Raw genomic sequence first — 21,021 nt, 5'->3', positions numbered from 1 at the left:
TGCATAAGTTTAGCCATGTGAACTAACAGGAATCATTTTTGTTTTACTTGGCCGTTGTAGTATTATGACTATTATGATCATCTACTACATTATCATTATTATTATTATTACTAATACTATTATTAGTATTTTTCTTACCACACTACTATAATTATGTACACGTCATGCACTTGTATTTAACTTTTATATTCTAAGTAATATGTATTTGTAATAACAATTGTAAATATACATGCCCCTAATAGAGATTCACTAGATTTAAAAAACATTAATGATATAGAGTTTGACAATAAATTCATAGTCCTTTGTGGAGATTTTAATCTCGTATTAGATCAAGAATTGGATACATATAATTATATTCCTTTAAATAACCTTCGAGCTCGCAAACAGGTCTTAAATCTTATAAACAATTGCAATTTATGTGAGCCATGGAGAGTAAATAACCCTAGCGGTAGACGATACACATGGACAAAGAAATCTCCACTAAAAAGGGCTAGACTTGATCTTTTAAAAATAATATCTGAGGACTTATCATCTTGCATTGAAAAAATAAATACAATTCGTGGATATAAAAACTGATCATAATGCTGTAGAAATGTCTATAAAACTTACAGATTTTTCAAAAGGAAAAGGATTCTGGAAATTTAATACCTCATTGTTATACAAGAAAGAAATGTTTTATTTAACGACGCACTTAACACATTTTATTTACGGTTATATGGCGTCAGACATATGGTTAAGGACCACACAGATTTTGGGAGGAAACCCGCTGTCGCCACTTCATGTGCTACTCTTTCCGATTAGCAGCAAGGGATCTTTTATTTGCGCTTCCCACAGGCAGGATAGCACAAACCATGGCCTTTGTTGAACCAGTTATGGATCACTGGTCGGTGCAAGTGGTTTACACCTACCCAGGGATCCGAACCCAGTACCTACCAGCCTGTTGACCGATGGCCTAACCACGACGCCACCGAGGCCGGTCACATTGTTATACAATGAACAGTACATAAAAATGTAAAGTGTCTGATCTCCAGTGTAATTGAGAAGTACGCTGCTCTTCCATACGACAGAAACCATCTCCTAAATGCAGACCCCGAATATATAATTCTGATGTTATAAATGATAATATGTTTTTTAAAATGCTTTTGTTAGAAATTAGAGGAATGACAATTCAGTTTAGTTCAAAGCATAAAAAACGAAAGGAAGAGAACAGAAAAGAATTAGAAAACCGTATTGGTTATTTTAACCGAACTAGTAGATAAAAATTCAGAAACAAAACATTTTACAGAATGGCTGGAAGAAAAGTAAATACAAGAAGATCTAATTCGGAGTGAATATATGAAGGGACTAATTTTAAGGAGTGGAGTTAGATTGATAGAAGAGGGAGGAAAAAACGTCCAAATATGCTTTTAATCGGGGGGGGGGGGGGGGGGGGGGGGGGGGGGGGGGGGGGGGAACTATACATGTATAAACAAAATAATAACCAAACTCGTCACAGAAACTGGTAACATTATTAATTAACAAAAGCAAATACTGCACGAATCTAGAAATTGAGCTGCCCTGAAAACGTTTCACCATGTATTTCCATCATTTTACTCACAATATTACTTATAATCCATGTCAAATGCTTACAGAACCCTACATAGCTGTTCATAATAATGCAAAAATGCTTACAGAACCCTACATAGCTGTTGGTAATAATGCAAATATGAATACACGTTTTGTTATTGGCATTTCCCTTTCATTCTAACATAATATTAAAAAACAAAAGATGGGACGCGTACGCTTGATGGCACCGAGATAACGTATGGTCAAAATTTCAAAACTGTGGGCCTGTACCGCCTTGTTCTGCCTTTATTAAGACGAGACAAACACGAAAGTATGTCATTATAAGACTGCAGTCTATGATAGACGTTTATTGCTTTGATACCGGTGGTAACCGATCAACTTTCATTACTAGTACTTCCTGTTTTCGTGCAGTTCATACACCATGAAGAAAATGTTTATTTTTACTAATTTAATAAATAACTATATTTATTACCCCCAGAGACCACTTATAACAGAGAAAATATCTTACGTATTTTCTCAATGATAAATATTATGCAGTGTTGTGATGTACAATATTACTCGATGATTTGACGCTTACAAACTAATGACTTTGTCGGTACTAAATATAACATCATCGCGATTTGGCAGACACACAAAATGACGTCATGTACTTTAATGAGTTTACGTTCACGACTGTTTTAATATTAAATTTATAACAAAATGTCATTTTATCGCAACTCATTATTTATATTTTTAGCAGAATGACGATAACTTTTGTTTTTGAAAATTATCTATTAACGTGATTAAAATGCAAAGTTATAGCAATACCCAGAACTGTGTAAAGTGGTTTACATTGTTTCCATAGCCTACATGTACGTGCATGTGCGCCTAAAATAAAGGCGTTTAGAGAAAACATAGCCGGGGTAATAAATAGAATAGCAAACTCAGTACCAGGTATTATCAATGTATGTCCCGAGTGAAATACTTTTCATTTGTCACTCGCTAAAGCTCGCGACAACTAAAAATGATTTGATTCGGGACATAATTTTGATAATAACAGGTATCTCGTTTATTATCCTCTATATATCTCAGGCGCTTTGTTGTTCATTCGCCACGAACATTGTGAATGAATGAATGAATGTTTAACGACACCCCAGCACAAAAAATACATCGGCTATTGGGTGTCAAACTATGGTAATGCAAACAAATAAATAAAGTGATGACCAACACCAATATAAAAATTCAAGGTTTAAACAAAAAACAGTGTAAAGAACTGTGCAAAAATACAAATACAAATATCACAGAATTTTACGGACACCGAATTTTACTCCAAACTTCAATTTGTGCTGTATTGGCCATTCTCAAAGAGAATGTTACACCCCTGCACCACGGTGAGGTTACAGCACAGGCAGGGGCGAACATTGTGAAGGAGTGGATCTAATTATACAGTAGTGCTAAAAAATAAAATAAAAAAACAGGCAAAAGGGCATCTTGTCTAAAGGGGGAGGGGGTTATCGTATAACCTTAGGTTAACCCGGAGCTACATAACACGCCAAAAACCTTAGCCTGTAGCCGTGGACTGGCGGCTTTTCACATGCTTGGGTTATAGACGTGTTACGAAAACCACGGGTTTTGCATGGGTTATCTGAAGAGTTCGTGGAGTGCATTTGAAAGTGGGGGACCGGCCTCGGTGGCGTCGTGGCAGGCCATCGGTCTACAGGCTGGTAGGTACTGGGTTCGGATCCCAGTCGAGGCATGGGATTTTTAATCCAGATACCGACTCCAAACCCCGAGTGAGTGCTCTGCAAGGCTCAATGGGTAGGTGTAAACCACTTGCACCGACCAGTGATCCATAACTGGTTCAACAAAGGCCATGGTTTGTGCTATCCTGCCTGTGGGAAGCGCAAATAAAAGACCTCTTGCTGCCAATCGGAAGAGTAGCCCATGTAGTGGCGACAGCGGGTTTCCTCTCAAAATCTGTGTGGTCCTTTACTATATGTCTGACGCCATATAACCGTAAATAAAATGTGTTGAGTGCGTCGTTAAATAAAACATGTAACATGCATGTAGTGGATACGATGGTTTATATACCTTCCAAGCGAAGAAAACCAGGGCCCACAACATAGTGGAGCCGCGGGGACCACTCCTTTCCATGGTTCTTGTATTAGGAAGGTTGGAAATGTCGCATTTGGACACCTGAACATTAAACATAATTATGTGGGGGTTGGGGTCGGTGGGGGACATGTCCCCGAAATTCTTAACAATTTCGGCCCTTTGGCGGACTAAAAATTTTACTACCACCCCGGGCAATTGTACTGACAGTGACCCCCACTTTCAAATGCACTCCACGAAGTCCTCAGATAACCCATGCAAAACCCATGGTTTTCGTAAAACGTCTATAACCCAAGCATGTGAAAAGCCGCCAGTCCATGGCTACAGGCTAAGGTTTTCGGCGTGTTACGTAGCCCCGGGTTAACCTAAAGTTATACGATAACCTGGTGTTACTTAACATGAGCACTAGAAACTGACCCTTTCAGTCTGTTTCTTGGAGTTTCATTAAGAAAACACTCTCCTTTTTTTAATTTTGGAGAGGGTATCATAAATGTAATGGGTTAATATATTGAATAGACAATGTAAATTAACCATACTATAGAATGGTTATTTCTCAGATTTCTTTTCTGTAGGGCAGGGTGATCCGATAGCATCATATCTCTTCATTATATGCGCTGAAATATCTAATTAGAAATTAAGGGAATTTCAATGAAAGAATTTGAATATAAAATAATGCAATATGCAGATGATACAGCTACTAAACTTGGTTTTTCAGAGGCTTCATTGAGGAATACTCTAAACCTGACAGAACAGTTTTCTAAATACTCCGGGCTAAAACCAAACATTGAAAAAAACCTACTGTCATATGGATTGGAGCTATGTACATGAAACATACGCTATGCACATCATTCACACGATATGTACATCAAGCATACGCTATGTACATCAAGTCTAAGCTATGCACATCATGCATACGTTAATCATATCAACCATGAGCTTTGAACATCAAGTACACATTATGTACATTGAGTATACAGGATTTACACCAAACATGTTATGTACGTCAAGTATACGCAATGTACGTCAAGTACACGCAAATGACACCAAGAATACGTTATGTACAAGTACGCGCTAGGTACATCAAGTAGACACTATGTACACCAATCATACGTATATAGAATATAATAGATGCATACATCTATATATATATATATATATATAACTGGTCAGTCACCGGCGGGTTTAAATATATATATTTAAAAGAAGGGGAACCTGAAATATTAATGTTAATGTCAACTATTAGACCGAACATACAAATCCTAGTAAAGACATCCTAGTACAGAACGTTCAGGTCTGTTTATCAACACACCGAACACATTCCATAGTCTGCACATGCATCTCGCAGTTGCCCAGTACACGTACCTGGGATGTCATTCTTGATTTTGACAATTTCCAGGAAGGTCCATTAATCACTGTAGAATATTATTTCTGTCAATCTTTTTCATTCTGTTGATCATACAGTTGTTATTGTTTTGTTTTTAGTCATTTTTATTTGAATTTGCGATTTACTGATAAATTTCACTTCTGATCCCAATCGCCCTTCAAGATCTTTACCGGTTATAATGTTTGCCCAATTAATTCACTATTGTCATATAACCATTCCCCACAGCTAATATACCTTACTATTTTGGCAATTGTAAATTCTTATTAGAGTTCCCCTACTTTTTTGAAGAGTATATATAAAAAGGCGATCCCTGGGATGCACTATAATTTAAAAAAAAAGGAAAAAAGTACCATTTTTGCCTATAACTAAATCTGTTCCGTTTTGGCCAACGGAAATGGTTTCGTTTTAATAGTGGTTCCGATTTAGCCTAATTCCCCAGAAAAGAAAGAACCGGTCAAAGGTCAATAATTCCTAAAAAGTATTTGTTCAGAGCATGTTGTCACTGTGTTTATAATAGATTCTTCTGTTAAATACTTGCGGGATGTCACTTGATTTTTGAAATCTACATGAAAGAAATGTGAAAAAGTTAGTGTTTTATCAGAATATTTCAAAATGTACTGACTTTTCAATCAAGGTTTATCTTTAATAATGTTTTTTTGGTCATATACATATATATATTCCAGCCAGTGAACCACGATTGGTATATCAAAGGCCGTGATATGTGTTATCCTGTCTGTGGGATGGTCAGTCACCGGCGGGTTAAAAATATATATATTTAAACACGCCGGTAACTGACCAGTTACCCGTACTTTCTAGTAGGTTCGTCGACTTCTAGTTTGAATTGTTTTTTCAAACGTTCATCGAACTTTATGCTTCGACTGTATATAAGTGAACGATGCAATTTACAATGTTCTTTGCGCAAAGCAAGGTTCGAACCTCCAGCCGTTTGAACTCGTACAAACAAAACAACCCACACCCACACCCACCCACTCACCACCACCTTCATATATATATAAAGACGATCACTGGGATGCACTATATTTTTTTTTTAAAAGGTACCGTTTTCGCCTATACATTTAGGTGTCATTATAACTAAATCTGTTCCGTTTTGACCAACGAAAATGGTTCCGTTTTGATAGTGGTTCCGATTTAGCCTCATTCCCCAGAAACAGAGCCGGTCAAAGGTCAATAGTTCCTAAACGTATTTGTTCAAAGCATGTTATCAGTGTGTTTGTAATGGATTCTTCTGTTATATACTTGCAGGATGTCACTTGAGTTTTAGATCTACATGAAAGAAATGTGGAAAAGTTAGTCTTACCAGAATATATGAAAATTTACTGACTTTTCAATCAAGGTTTATCTTTAATAATGTTTTTTGTCGATATGAGCTATCCTCTCTGTGGGAATGAAGTTTTCTACTGGGATGTATGCGGCCATTGGAACTGATTGAACGCTGGAACGCTTCTCGTTTCGACAGCCTGCACCACCAGGTTGGATTCTTTTTTAGCGAGATTCCTTGCCTCCACGTCATTTCTCTGTCTGACTGTCGACTGTTTTTGTTTTCGTGACTCGTATGACGGCCATTCTGCAGAACGCCACGGTTGTTCGCGTTTAGTCTCTACATGTCCGAGCCTGTCCTAGCAGCATTGGAAGATTGACCACCCCACTCTAAGAAGAAATAGGAAGCGGGTCGGCCCCTACTACTCTTTTTCTAGATTGTACCTTGCTTTATAGTGATACCATTTCGTATCCTCCGGAGTCGGGCCCGTCCGCACCACTATACGAAACCATGACGACTGGACTATACCCTAGTCTGATACTCTCTCTCGTTCAGACGGATCCTGCTTCTCAAGATCTGTATTTCAGCACAGCACTACACCTTCAACGTCTATCGACTGTCAATCTAGGGGTTTTCTTGACGGGATGCAACCCATCCCGTCCCTTTAAGCTGTGCACCCAAACGGCCTTAACGAGGCCACTCGCGTGGACATATCGATCGGACGTTAAACTTTTAGATCTGCGTTCAAAATTTTATGTCGAAATTACTTCTTCTTTTTTAAATATTATTAAATAGTCCGAGCCTCTCTTCTTTCTCTTATTTAATTTTGGATTGTCCTTCTAAAATGCTCCAAATTATATAAATATTCGGCCGAGCAGTCAATTTGTTTGTTTTTTTTGGCTTGTAACCTTTTTTTTTTTCCTTTTTTTTTTTCTATTAACTTTTTTACTAATTGCAATTTTCAAAATCGGAGCTCGGACTCGGGATGAGCGTGTTCGAAACCCTAATGGTATATGGGCACGTTAAACTAGTTATCACCATCATCTCTGTGGGATGGTCATATATATATTTTTGTTGTTGAATAAAATCATAGTAGAAGTCGATGACCCTACAAGGTACCTATGGGTAACTGGTCAATCACCGGCAGGTTTATATATTGGCCAGTTTCTCGTACTTCTTGTAGGGTCATCAACTTCTACTATTATTAGTTTTTTCAAACGTTCATCGAACATTATGCTTCGACTGTATATAGTAAGTGAACGATGCAATTTACAGTGTTCTTTGCGCAAAGCAAGTCGGATCTCCAGCCGTTTGAACTCGTACAAACAAAACAAAACACCTCCATATATATGTGAAACAATAATATATTGTTTTATAGGCTGGCGGACTAGTAGAAATTCTGGCGGGCTAGTAAATTGTAGTTGACTCTGGTCCGGCGGGCTAGTGAAATATTTTCCATTTCTGCACCCCTGAGTCAGTATATATGAAAATTTCAAAAGTCCATTGATTAACAAATATATGAAAAAGATATGCCAAATTTGGTTTGGGGGTATTTATTTGAGCCTATAGATCATGTTAGTGTACATTGGAATAAAAAATTATTAATATATATATATATTGCAGTTTGACACTTCATTGCGTGTCGTTTTGGAATAAACTCAAAAATTTTGTTTATATTAATAAAAGTTGGAATGGGAAATTGTTCGGCACGTTCAGTTAAATACATATACATATAGTTATTTTGAGATGATGAGGAAGTCGTTTTCTGTTCAAAAACGCAGTTTATTGTAAAACGGCGCTTTAATGGAAATTCAATTAGTCTATCTGAAAAATTCAAAAATCCATTGATCAATAAATTTATGAAAAGTTATGCCAAATTTGGTTTGGGGGAAAATAACTGAGCCCAGAGAACATGTTAGAGTAGGTTGGAATTAGAAATTATTGAAAAATAATTAATGGAATTTGACATTTTATTGCGAAGGGACACTGAAAAAATGCATTAATGTGTCGTTTTGCAATAAACTCAAATAATGTTTTATGTATGCTACAATTGATAAAAGATGGAATGAAAAATTGTTCGCCACGTCCATTTAAATGCATACAGTGACTTTGAGATGATGAGAAAGTCAGTTTTAAACGGCGTTTTAATAGAAATGCAGTATATCTAAAATTTTCATAAGTACATTTATCATCAAATTTATGAAAAAGATATTTCAAATGTGGGATGAGGGTATTCAGTTGAGCCCAGATATCATGTTAGAGTTTGAAAATGGCCCGCCAGACCATTCACCTGAAGGCTTGACAAAAACGTTACCCCTAGCGACAAACTGACTATTTTCGTACCCACTGACGTGTGTGTGTGTGTGTGTGTGTGTGTGTGTCTGTCTGTGTGTGTGTGTGTGTGTCTATCTGTGTGTGTGTGTGTGTGTCTGTGTGTGTGCGTGTGTGTGTGTGTGTGTGTGTGTGTGCGTGTGTTGTTTCTAAAAATATATTGCACACCAGGAACCCATTCCACGGAGGGATCTCAGCGCTAAAATCAACTTAGGTACATAACTGCCTTAAAGACGGAGACCCGTTTGAGCCCGCGAAAAATGAACACTAAGTTTAGTTAATCTACAAACCTGCAACGCATTACGGCAAGGTTATAGCAGAGAGCAGTTAAAACTTTGAGATGCTTAAATAGGGAGGGGCGGGACGTAGCCCAGTGGTAAAGCGCCCGCTCGATGCGTGGTTGGTCTGGGATCGATCCCCGTCGGTGGGCTCATTGGGCTATTTCTCTTTCCAGCCAGTGCACCGCAACTGGTATATCAACGGCCGTGGTATGTACTACACTGTCTATGGGATGGTGCATATATAAAATCCCTTGCTGGTAATCGAAACGAGTAACCCATGAAGAGGCGACAGCGTGTTTCCTCTCTCAATATATGTGTGGTCCTTAACCATATGTCTGACGCCATATAACCGTAAATAAAATGTGTTGAGTGCGTCGTTAAATAAAACATTTCCTTCCTTATTACATGTATGTATGCATGTACGTTTGTGTATAATATATATATATATATATATATATATAGAGAGAGAGAGAGAGAGAGAGAGAGAGAGAGAGAGAGAGAGAGAGAGAGAGAGAGAGAGAGAGAGAGAGAGAGAGAGAGAGATTAACTAGTTAATAAATTTTTTTTCTTTCGGATCAGTGATTCATAGAACATAATTAAACATCACATACAAAACTGATTACTTAATATACGGTAGCTTGTGACAGCTATTTACACATACGGATTTGACGTACACACATGTATACTGCAAGTGGGCAGGTAGGTCGTTGAGGTTGCTTGGATTCTGCTCTTTAGCGAATATGCTGTTGAGCGAAGTAAAGTGCCATGGAATGAAGCACTGTATACATGTATAGAAGACCGCCATTCCCAGACTTGTTTAGTACATCAATATTAGCACCTGACACAGCTCATTTGAATGACAGTACAGCTGTGATGACAGGTATTCGTGGATCACTGTCATATAAGGTGTTCGCGATCGTCTGAGTGTCCCCTGTGCGTGCTGTAACCTCACCGTGGTGCAGGGGTGTAACATTCTCTTTGAGAATGGCCAATACAGCACAAATTGAAATTTTTAGTAAAAGTCAGTATCTATCTGTGATATTTGTATTTTTGTAGTTCTTTACTCTGTTTTTATTCAAATCTTCAATTTTAATATTGATGTTGATCATCACCTTAATTGTTTGCATTACCATAGTTTGACACCCAATAGCTGATGTATTTTTCGTGCTGGGGTGTCGTTAAACATTCATTCATTAATTCATTCATTCGTCTGAGTGTCGTTACGTTGATGGCTGTTGTAAGGATGCACACATCAGAACAAGCCGATTTTGCGAAAACGTTAATAGATAAACCTTTATTAAAATGTAAGGCTTGATGAGCAAAGATTGGGCACATTATGATGAAAGTAATACAAACATTTAACTAAACATATTTAAAATGAGTCCTCTTTATAATTATGACCCTTTTAAAGGCACATTCCAGAGTTTGCTGCAACTTTTAAGATGTTATCGACTAACAAGAGCCTTTGTAATGATTGTAATTGCATATCAAATATATTTTTCTGCATAAAATATTAGTGGCTGTATATTAAACGTGTTTCTGGTCGTTCTAATATTTTTACTGGGTTAAACTTCCATTTATTTCCTAAAATATGATTTTTTCGTACGTACGAAATTATTTGAAGACAGAATCAAGTTTGGGCTTCTTACAAATATTAAGAAGACCAGAAACACATTGAATATACAGACACTGATATTCTAAACAAGAAAATATATTTAATATGCAAGTTTTATCGTAGAAATATTTTATTAGTCGGAAACATCTTACAATGCAACAAACTCTGGAATGTCCCTTTAAGATTTTGTGATTTCCTTGAGACTAAAAATAGGCCTACCTGTATCTTTCTTTATTTTGAACCATAAGTGGGCATTTCGGATGCCAGGGGCTGGCATGCATAAATCTCAGCTGAAGATTCACATATAACTGTTGAGGCCTGACGTAGCTCATTGCTAAAGCGCACACTTGATGCGCGGTCGGCTTGGGATCGGTCCTCGTCGATGAGCCCAATGGGCTATTTCTCGTTGTAGCCAGTGCACCACGACTGGTATATCAAAGGCCGTGGTATGTGCTATCCTGTCTGTGGGATGATGCATATAAAATATCCCTTGCTACCAATGGAAAAATGTAGCGGGTTTCTTTTCTAAGACTCAAAATTACCAATGTTTGACATCCAATATCCGATGATTAGTAATCAGTCTGCTCTAGTGGTGTCGTTAAACAAAACACACTTTTTTTTTTACTTAAGTCACAATAGATAACGTTCATTGTAGTCTCGTAAAGAGCCCCCCCCCCCCCCCCTTCCAAATAGTCAGTAGCGCGTGGACCTGCCACATGCCCGGATGGCAGCCTCCACCCTTCTTCTCATTTCCTCAGTGAGTCGCCCGATACGATCGAGAGGTCGGTTATTGGATATGAAATATTTGGTAATTTTGATATATAGTTGTAGAGAGGAAACCCGCAACTTTGTTCTCCATTAGTAGTAAGGGATATTTTATATGCACTATCCCAAAGACAGGATAGCGTATAACACGGCCTTTGAAAAATATTTGATTGGTTCCCGACGTGATCATTTGGTTTACCGCGAAGCGCATAAATCAGTCTAGCGGACGTTTTTCTGCTTGGTATGGCTGAACGCCAACCTGGTTTCCCTTGAGACCCGACCTTGACACTGGTGTTTTTAAAAATAATATGGAGGCGGCATTGTGCGTTTAAACCCATCTATATATCAATTAATTACTTGAACACAAGAAAGACAAAATGAGTACTTCTTTTCACGTCTTATTAATCTTTACATTCATTATGTACAAACATTTTAAAAAATACATCTAGACAGCAAACGAAATAGAATCTTGCACACAAATGTGGAACCGTTATTTATAAATCACATTATCTAAACAATACTTTAAACAAATCTGTATTTTTAAAATTTCCAAAAGAATGCAGGAAAGAATGAATGATTGGATGAAATAAAAAGTGATTGGATGGGTAGATAGATGAATGAATGGATGGATGGATGGATGGATGGATGGAAGGATGGAAGGATTAATTAAATCGATGAACGAATTAATTAAATCGATGAACGAAGGGGTTTAAGAGCATTCGGGATGATAGTCGATTGGTGTCAAACAGATGTCTGTGCATTAATGTAACAAACTTCTGAGAGAAAATATTTACAACCATATCAGGACCGGGGGGGGGGGGGGGGGGGGGGGGGGGGGGGGTAGGGGGAGAAAAAAAAGAAGCAACAAAAAACCGAAAACGACTACGTCAATAGCAGCAACAACAAAACCTTTCTGAAGAGGAAACGAAATTCCGGTTTAGGATAGCCCATCGGTAAGGTATCTCATGATTAGTGATCTAGGATAGCCCACTGGTAAGCGCTCGCATGATGCCCTATCTAGGATAACACAATAGTAAGAGCTCGCATGATGCACCATCTAGAATAGCCCAATGGTAAGCACTCGCATGATGCCTCGTCTGGGATAGCCCAGTGTTTAGCGTTCGCATGATGCACCATTTAGGATAGCCCAATGGTAAGCGCTCGCATGATGCCTGTGAAAAAATGCATATTAAATATCCTGGGTTTTCTTTTAAACTACAGCATTAGAATTCAGAATTGCCAAATGTTTGACATCCAAAATAGCCGAAGATTAATAAGTGAATGTGCTCTAGTAGTGTCGTTAAACAAAACAAAGTAACTGGGGTTTTTGTTTCTTTTTCTTTACCAAATAGTTTAAAATGTGCTGTGGTGTCGTTATTATTTTCCTTCTGTGCCAGTAAATACCATATATTATACAATTGAATACAATAGGCAATACAGACGTGTGTGCAGCGGGAGGTGGGGTGTGTGGAAACCCCTCTCTGCTCCAAATTGTTTTTGTCAATGTATTTTCCAGGGTAGCATGACACAACCAACCACCCCCAACTAATCGTCGTCTATTGATACTGTACGCATGTTATACAAAGCATCCTTTAACATAACCAAATCACAATCCATTTTACTACATATTGATACTATATGCTATATGGAGTATCCAGCTACATATCTATAACCAAATCAAAATCCATTTTACCATATATTGATAATGTACATATACTATATAACGCTTCCTCATCCAGTTATATTTCCAAATGATAATCCATTTTACCATATACTATCGATAATATACATATGCTATATAAAACTTCCCCATCCTGTTTTATTTCCAAATCACAATCCATTTACCATATATCGATAATATACATATGCTATATAAAACTTCCCCATCCTGTTATATTTCCAAATCACAATCCATTTTACCATATATCGATAATATACATATGCTATATAAAACTTTCCCATCCTGTTATATTTCCAAATCACAATCCATTTTACCATATATCGATAATATACATATGCTATATAAAACTTTCCCATCCTGTTATATTTCCAAATCACAATCCATTTTACCATATACTATCGATAATATACATATGCTATATAAAACTTCCCCATCCTGTTTTATTTCCAAATCACAATCCATTTTACCATATATCGATAATATACATATGCTATATAAAACTTCCCCATCCTGTTATATTTCCAAATCACAATCCATTTTACCATATATCGATAATATACATATGCTATATAAAACTTTCCCATCCTGTTATATTTCCAAATCACAATCCATTTACCATATATAGATAATATACATATGCTATATAAAACTTTCCCATCCTGTTATATTTCCAAATCACAATCCATTTTACCATATATCGATAATATACATATGCTATATAAAACTTCCCCATCCTGTTATATTTCCAAATCACAATCCATTTACCATATATAGATAATGTACATATGCTATATAAAACTTTCCCATCCTGTTATATTTCCAAATCACAATCCATTTACCATATATAGATAATGTACATATGCTATATAAAACTTTCCCATCCTGTTATATTTCCAAATCACAATCCATTTTACCATATATAGATAATGTACATATGCTATATAAAACTTTCCCATCCTGTTATATTTCCAAATCACAATCCATTTTACCATATATAGATAATGTACATATGCTTTATACCGCTTTCTCAACCCGTTATTTTTCAAAATCACAATCCATTTTACTACATATTGATAATGTACATGTAAATGCTATATAACGCTTCCTAATCCCGTTATATTTCCAAATCACAATCCATTTTACTACATATTGATAATGTACATATGTTATATACAGCTTCCTCATCCCGTTATATTTCCAAATCACAATCCATTTTACTACATATTGATAATGTACATATGTTATGTAAAGTATCCAGCTATATAACCAAATAAAATTCCATTTTACCGCATACAGATATCTCATCCCCCACCCCGTGGTAATGTATCAATGTTGCAGAAGGTATTCTAATGTAGAACTAACAATTCAGTAATCTTGCAAAAATATTATACAATTTATCCAACAAATTTAATTCTACATAGAATTGTACAAATGTTTTACCATGTTTTTGTATGTTGTTGTGTACAATACAATTCTACGTAATGTCATACAATGCAATTCTATGTAGTATTGTTGTACAAATGTTTTGTGCCTTTGTATAGGGAGCTGACTGTGTTCAACTCCATATGGTTGACACAAATATCTCGCTGCACATTTTGATCGCTTGCACAATGGTCGTACTCTTCAACAGTCCTGCTGGCAGAATAACTGTAAACAAAAAACAGAAATAAAAACAAATGTTAAGATGTGGCTTTTAAAGGCAATCGGTGCTTTTCTGGACGGACTTCAGCTCATGTTCACCAGCCTCGGTGGCGTCGTGGTTAGGCCATCGGTAAACAGGCTGGTAGGTACTGGGTTCGGATCCCAGTCGAGGCATGGGATTTTTAATCCAGATACCGACTCCAAACCCTGAGTGAGTGCTCCGCAAGGCTCAATGGGTAGGTGTAAACCACTTGCACCGACCAGTGATCCATAACTGGTTCAACAAAGGCCATGGTTTGTGCTATCCTGCCTGTGGGAAGCACGAATAAAAGATCCCTTGCTGCCTGTCGTAAAAGAGTAGCCTATGTGGCCTATGTGGCGACAGCGGGTTTCCTCTAAAAAAAACCAGTGTCAGAATGACCATATGTTTGACGTCCAATAGCCGATGGTAAGATAAATATTTTTAATGTGCTCTAGTGGCGTCGTTAAATAAAACAAACTTTACTTTTTTCAATCCTGTATTAAAAATGAGATTTAATCTATATAATTTGATGGTAATTAGTTAAAACATTTGGGTTTTTTTTTAACATTTTAAAAATATAAGGAACGAGTTATGAGATAAATGGTATCAAACGACCACGAATTAGACAAGGTGTTGTAAGGTGAAATATCAGATTTGTCCAAAACTAAATAATTTAGGATAAAGTTTGAGGTCACACTTTGTAGCACTATATCCCAGTACAGAAGCACTCTTGAAGTACTCTTTATTTCCATCTTCCAGCCATATGAATCTTTACTTTCAGAAGACACATGCACATTTCTGACACAAAATGGTCACTTAGTGGGTATGTTTTGTTCATGCTGCGTGTAACATGGACCAGACATGTTCATCATATATGACTAAAATTAGTCCATGATTCCAGATGTTTCCGAGAAAGCTTCAGTCTATTGTGAACCTCTCAAGATATTACCGATGGTATTCCATGGCCACTTTTTCAGACAAAGACCAACAACATAATGGTAAATGTGTCTACACTGTGGGTCAGTAGTCCCTTCCACAGTACACTCTGGAATATGGCAAAGAGTGGGTAATTGCAAAACAAGAATCTGCTAGAATTCAAATAGTCTGTGACATTATTCACAAAATCAATACCATGTTTCGTCTATACCGTGTTTATCGTCTTAAGAACCAATGGTAGGAGACCAGAATTATTTTGATTAAAAAAAACCCAACATATAAGTTGCATACATTATATAATAAAGTTGATTAACAGTATAAAAGTGAAAATTTCTAAAACAATTACAACCTGCTACGGAATCCTCAAAATACATAATACATGCATTTTTATAGCTTTAAATAATAGTTTTATTTGTATGACAGCAACAATAGTAATGTAATGATATTATCCACACTTCCAATAGCTATATGCTGTAGATTACATTTAAATATATAATTAAAAAATATCTAGAATGTGAACATAAGTTATGAAAATATTGAATGGATAGTACCGTTTTCGAAAACTGGTTGCCCTCGAAAACGAGTGATATATAGATCAGTATGACTCGTCACAAACAAAATTCATATCAAATGTAGTATATAATTTTACCTTGTCACGAGGGCAGACACTACATCCAGTGATAAAATATCTTTATAGAAATAATAAAATGCTAAACATTTGTGAAGCAATTTCTATTGGAGGACATTTTGAATTACGACGTCACAACAGCTACCCATTAGTAAGATTTTTGGTTCTTGATAAATCTTTTGATCTACACATTAATTTGAGTCTTTCGTAAAAAAAAATTGGCACCTTTGTCCAGCCTGTCCCAAAAATATTGCAAACAGACCTCATTAAAATGTCAAGTTACAAAGTTTCATAGATGTGAATTTTGTTTTTGACTAAAATGTAATGTCAAGTTACAAGGTTTTATAAATGAGAAATTTGTTTTTGACTAAATTTCAAGTTACAAGGTTTATAAATGGGATATTTGCTTTTAAGTAAATGTCAAGTTACAAAGTTTTATAAATGAGAATTTTGTTTTCGACTAAAGGCTTTATAAATAGGATATTTGTTTTTGAGTAAATAACAAGTTTGTTATAAATGAGGTATTTGTTTTTGAGTAAATGTAAAACTTACAAGGTTTTACAAGTGTGAGTTTTATTTTTGAGGCCTTTTGAGGTTTTACCAATGGGATAATTGTTATTGTCTAAATATCAAGCTACAAGGTTTTATCAATGGGATAATTGTTATTGTTTAAATATCAAGCTACAAGGTTCTATCAATGGGATAATTGTATTGTCTAAATATCAAGCTACAAGGTTTTACCAATGGGATAATTGTTATTGTCTAAATATCAAGCTACAAGGTTTTATCAATGGAATAATTTGTAATGTCACTTACGGGACTGAGATTGTTGCCAATGTCCATACTGTGAAATGTCTTCAAGACGTCATCCATGTTGGAGGACCTGTCTTCAGTGTCAGGTACCCTGGAATCGGTCAGAACTACCTCCGCCTATTCTTGTCTGTTCTCGGTATCACAATCCATGCCATCTCTATAAAGAAAACGAAGGTTTATTAACAACACCTCAGCACATTTTAAACTATGGTTATTTATGGTATAACATGTGGTTAATTTCATACTTGATTTGAAAAGAAAAGGATTGTTTGTTCAATAGCACATTTTAAACTGTAGTTATTTGTGGTGTAACATATAGATAATTTGATATTTGTTTTGAAAAGGAAAGGAATGTTTGTTTAACGACACCTCAGCACATTTTAAACTATGGCTATTTTCGGTGTAACATGTGGTTAATTTCATACTTGATTAGAAAAGAAAAGGATTGTTTGTTCAATAGCACATTTTAAACTGTAGTTATTTGTGGTGTAACATATAGATAATTTGATATTTGTTTTGAAAAGGAAAGGAATGTTTGTTTAACGACACCTCAGCACATTTTAAACTATGGCTATTTTCGGTGTAACATGTGGTTAATTTGATACTTGATTTGAAAAGGAAAGGAATGTTTGTTTAACGACACCTCAGCACATTTTAAACTATGGCTATTTTCGGCGTAACATGTGGTTAATTTGATACTTGATTTGAAAAGGAAAGGATTGTTTGTTTAACGACACCTCAGCACATTTTAAACTATGGCTATTTTCGGCGTAACATGTGGTTAATTTCATACTTGATTTAAAAAGGAAAGGACTGTTTGTTTAACGACACCTCAGCACATTTTAAACTATGGCTATTTTCGGCGTAACATGTGGTTAATTTGATACTTGATTAGAAAAGGAAAGGAATGTTTCTTTAATGATACATCGGCATACTTTAAACTGTAGTTATTTTGGCATAACATACGGTTAAGGAATGTTTGTTTAACGACATGTATGCATACATTAAACTGTAGTTATTTTGGCATAACATACGGTTAAGAAATGTTTGTTTAACGACATGTATGCATACTTTAAACTGTAGTTATTTTGGCATAACATACGGTTAAGGAATGTTTGTTTAACGACATGTATGCATATTTCTCGTTTCAGACAGTGCACGATGACTGGTTTGTCAAAGTCCGTGGTATGTCCTACCTTGTCTGTAGTATGGTGCATATAAGAGAACCCTTGCTGCTAATCGAAAACGTGTAGGCCATGAAGTGGCGACAGTGGGTTCCCTCTCTCAATATCTATGTGGTCCATAACCATATGTCTAACGCAATATAACCGTAAATAAAATGTGCCGAGTGCGTCGTAAAATAAAATATCAATGTGGTCCATAACCATATGTTTGACGCCATAAAACCATAAATAAAATGTGTTGAGTGTGTCGTTAAATAACATATCTGTGGTCCTTAACCATATGTCTGATGCCATATAACATAAATAAAATGTGTTGGTTGTGTCGTTAAATAAAATATATGTGTGGTCCTTAACCACGTCTGACGCCATATAACCATAAATAAAATGTTGAGTACGTCGTTAAATAAAATATATAAACCTACAGGTGTCCAGTCTTTTCCGTGTCCACCCCAGCGAGCATCTGAGCACAAACGAGGGGATTCTGCTCGGCCTGTGCGAGGAACTGGTCCATGACGTAGTCCATGAAGCCTCTGAATTCCTGAAATGACATTAACAGTATTTGTTACACACCTGTTGGTGAGAATATCATTAGGTAATTTTGATAACACATAAACTTGTTAACATATTGTATACGTGTGATAACAATTTAAAGACATACGATTGGCTGCTTCTAGGTGATCACCTGGGCCCCATTCCACAAAGCGATCTTAGCTTTAAGATCATCTTAAGTCCATAGTTACCTTATGCACTAAGGTGATCTTAGTGTTAAGATCGCTTCGTGGAACGGGGCCCAGGTCTGGTGCTTATAAAACATTTAGAGTCTAGACTCTTAACAGGGTCTGCGACACTAATGCCATGACAACGTCATACAAATTGTATGTGTGTGACATCACCAGCAGGCCTCGCATTTGGCATATAACAGGGCAAGGCTATTTGACTTATACGGATTGTGTTCAAGTTTGATGGCCAATTACTAACATACAAAATAATTTTCAGAGCATTGGGTCATATGATTAGGGCAATGCGGCAATTTGTTGCATGGCAGCCATTAAATTCAAGCCCTGCATTAGAGATTGAGACTAAAGATCGCCTTAAGTGCATGACTATCTTATGCTTACGGTGATCGTAGCGATAAGATCACTTCGTGAAACGAAGCCCAGGGCCCGTGCTTATAAAATCTAAAGTCTAGACGTTAATAAAGTCCAGACTTTAACGTAATGCTATTTGAATGGCGTTGCCATGACGTTAATGTCTGGACTTTATTAAAGTCTAAACTTTAAGGTTTATAAGCACGGGGCCAGGTCGCTAATGCCATATCACCCAATGAAATAAAAGGACGATCGAAACGCATCACCCAGTGACGTACAAGTTAACCTGAAAATTACTTGTCTATGACGTATAAGTTAACTAGAACGGGAAAAAAAAAAAACCTAGTACGGAAAGGGCCTTAAACACTCTTTAGTTGGAAAAGGCGTTTAAATCTATTTAAAACTTTAAAAAATAATAATAAAAAATTGAATACTACATTCGTGTCCATTAGATACGTTTTAAAAAGAACTCGTTGTAAGATAAATGGTATCTAACGGCCACTTAATACGATTGTTTTTTAATATGGAAAATATCAACAGTCTATGTTAGTTGGTATTTGTCAAGGCTCTGCCGAGACAAATATCGATTAACTAGACAGTTGATATTTTACATATTAAAACAAAACATTGGTAGCGAATTCTATTTATCCTATAACACTTCTAAAATAAAATTTTAATTAAATGTTTTGTAAATTACAGTATTAAAGTCGCCGGTATCGATAATATGACGTCGTCACCATTAGCACAAATTATATTGACGTCACGCATTTTAACTAAACGCTCAGGTATACATGTCTTGTTAGCTTGTAAGCAAATGACCCATCCACACCAGCACATTACCTAGCGACCTTGCAAATTTGCATACCATGATTAACTGGGTTAATACTATGTATTATGCTCTATGTCATGTACAACGGATGTAAGCTGTTCTTAGCACAGGAAAGTTTAGATGGCCTTAGACTGGGCTTTCCGCCAAAAATATGGCTGCCGTGTACATAGCCAATACTTCTATGTTAAGTGACAACGATTGTGGCTTCCACTACCGTTGTATTTATGGAATTCATCTTTGTACACAATGTTTAGCACGATGTGTGTACGGAAATAAATATTCTTTCGGAATGCGGCATTAAGTAAGTACAGTGAAGACAGTCGGCAGTGCAGATCATAAGAGAAGACGTGGTCAGAACGATTGGAATTGGTTAAAAAGGGCATTTGTGTTACATTACAGACAAGCGTCATCAGAAGACGAAATCCAGTTTGGGCTTTTTACAAATATTAAGACGACCAGAAACACATTGAATATACAGACACTGATATTCTAAACAAGAATATATATATATATATCTAAGTTTAATCAATGACGTCCACCACAACTTACGTCTGCAAAGGGCATGCGTTTTTCTTTCATGGAGAGAAATGTCTTGAGAATGGGCAGCTGTTGGAGAATGCGAGTCCTGCTACAGTAACCAGCCGCGTGGTGCATCATAGTCAGGATGCACGTGTTCAGGAAAGGTGAGTTCGTCTCGAACGACTCCAAGACGAGTCCGTACTTCAGCATTACGCCACAGGTGAAAAACCTAAAAAGAAAAACATATTTTACTCGAGAACCATACTGTTCAGTGATGATGTGGGTTGGTAGCACGTGGTGATTCTGATGTGTGAGGGTGGTACATGATTTTGTGTGATTTGGTGGTACATGATGTGGATGAGGATGTG

At 36.5% G+C, this 21,021-nt stretch overlaps 1 protein-coding gene across 1 annotated transcript in view; it reads right to left on the bottom strand.

Moving 5' to 3' along the window:
- Positions 1-14,492: 14,492 nt before the first annotated feature.
- LOC121374656 overlaps positions 14,493-21,021 on the bottom strand; it is a 17,783-nt gene continuing 11,254 nt past the window's right edge. Inside the window, exons 11-13 of the mRNA XM_041501793.1 lie at positions 20,684-20,882; positions 18,640-18,755; positions 14,493-14,640 (exon numbers count right to left, since the gene is read on the bottom strand). Of these exons, the coding sequence (XP_041357727.1) occupies positions 14,493-14,640; positions 18,640-18,755; positions 20,684-20,882 (463 nt within the window). The remainder of the gene's footprint in view (positions 14,641-18,639; positions 18,756-20,683; positions 20,883-21,021) is intronic.

Source organism: Gigantopelta aegis, chromosome 1 (genome assembly GCF_016097555.1).
Source record: "Gigantopelta aegis isolate Gae_Host chromosome 1, Gae_host_genome, whole genome shotgun sequence".
Taxonomy (NCBI): Eukaryota; Metazoa; Mollusca; class Gastropoda; order Neomphalida; family Peltospiridae; genus Gigantopelta; species Gigantopelta aegis.
The sequence above is the reverse complement of the archived record's forward strand: the minus strand, read 5'-3'. Positions and strand labels throughout refer to the sequence as shown.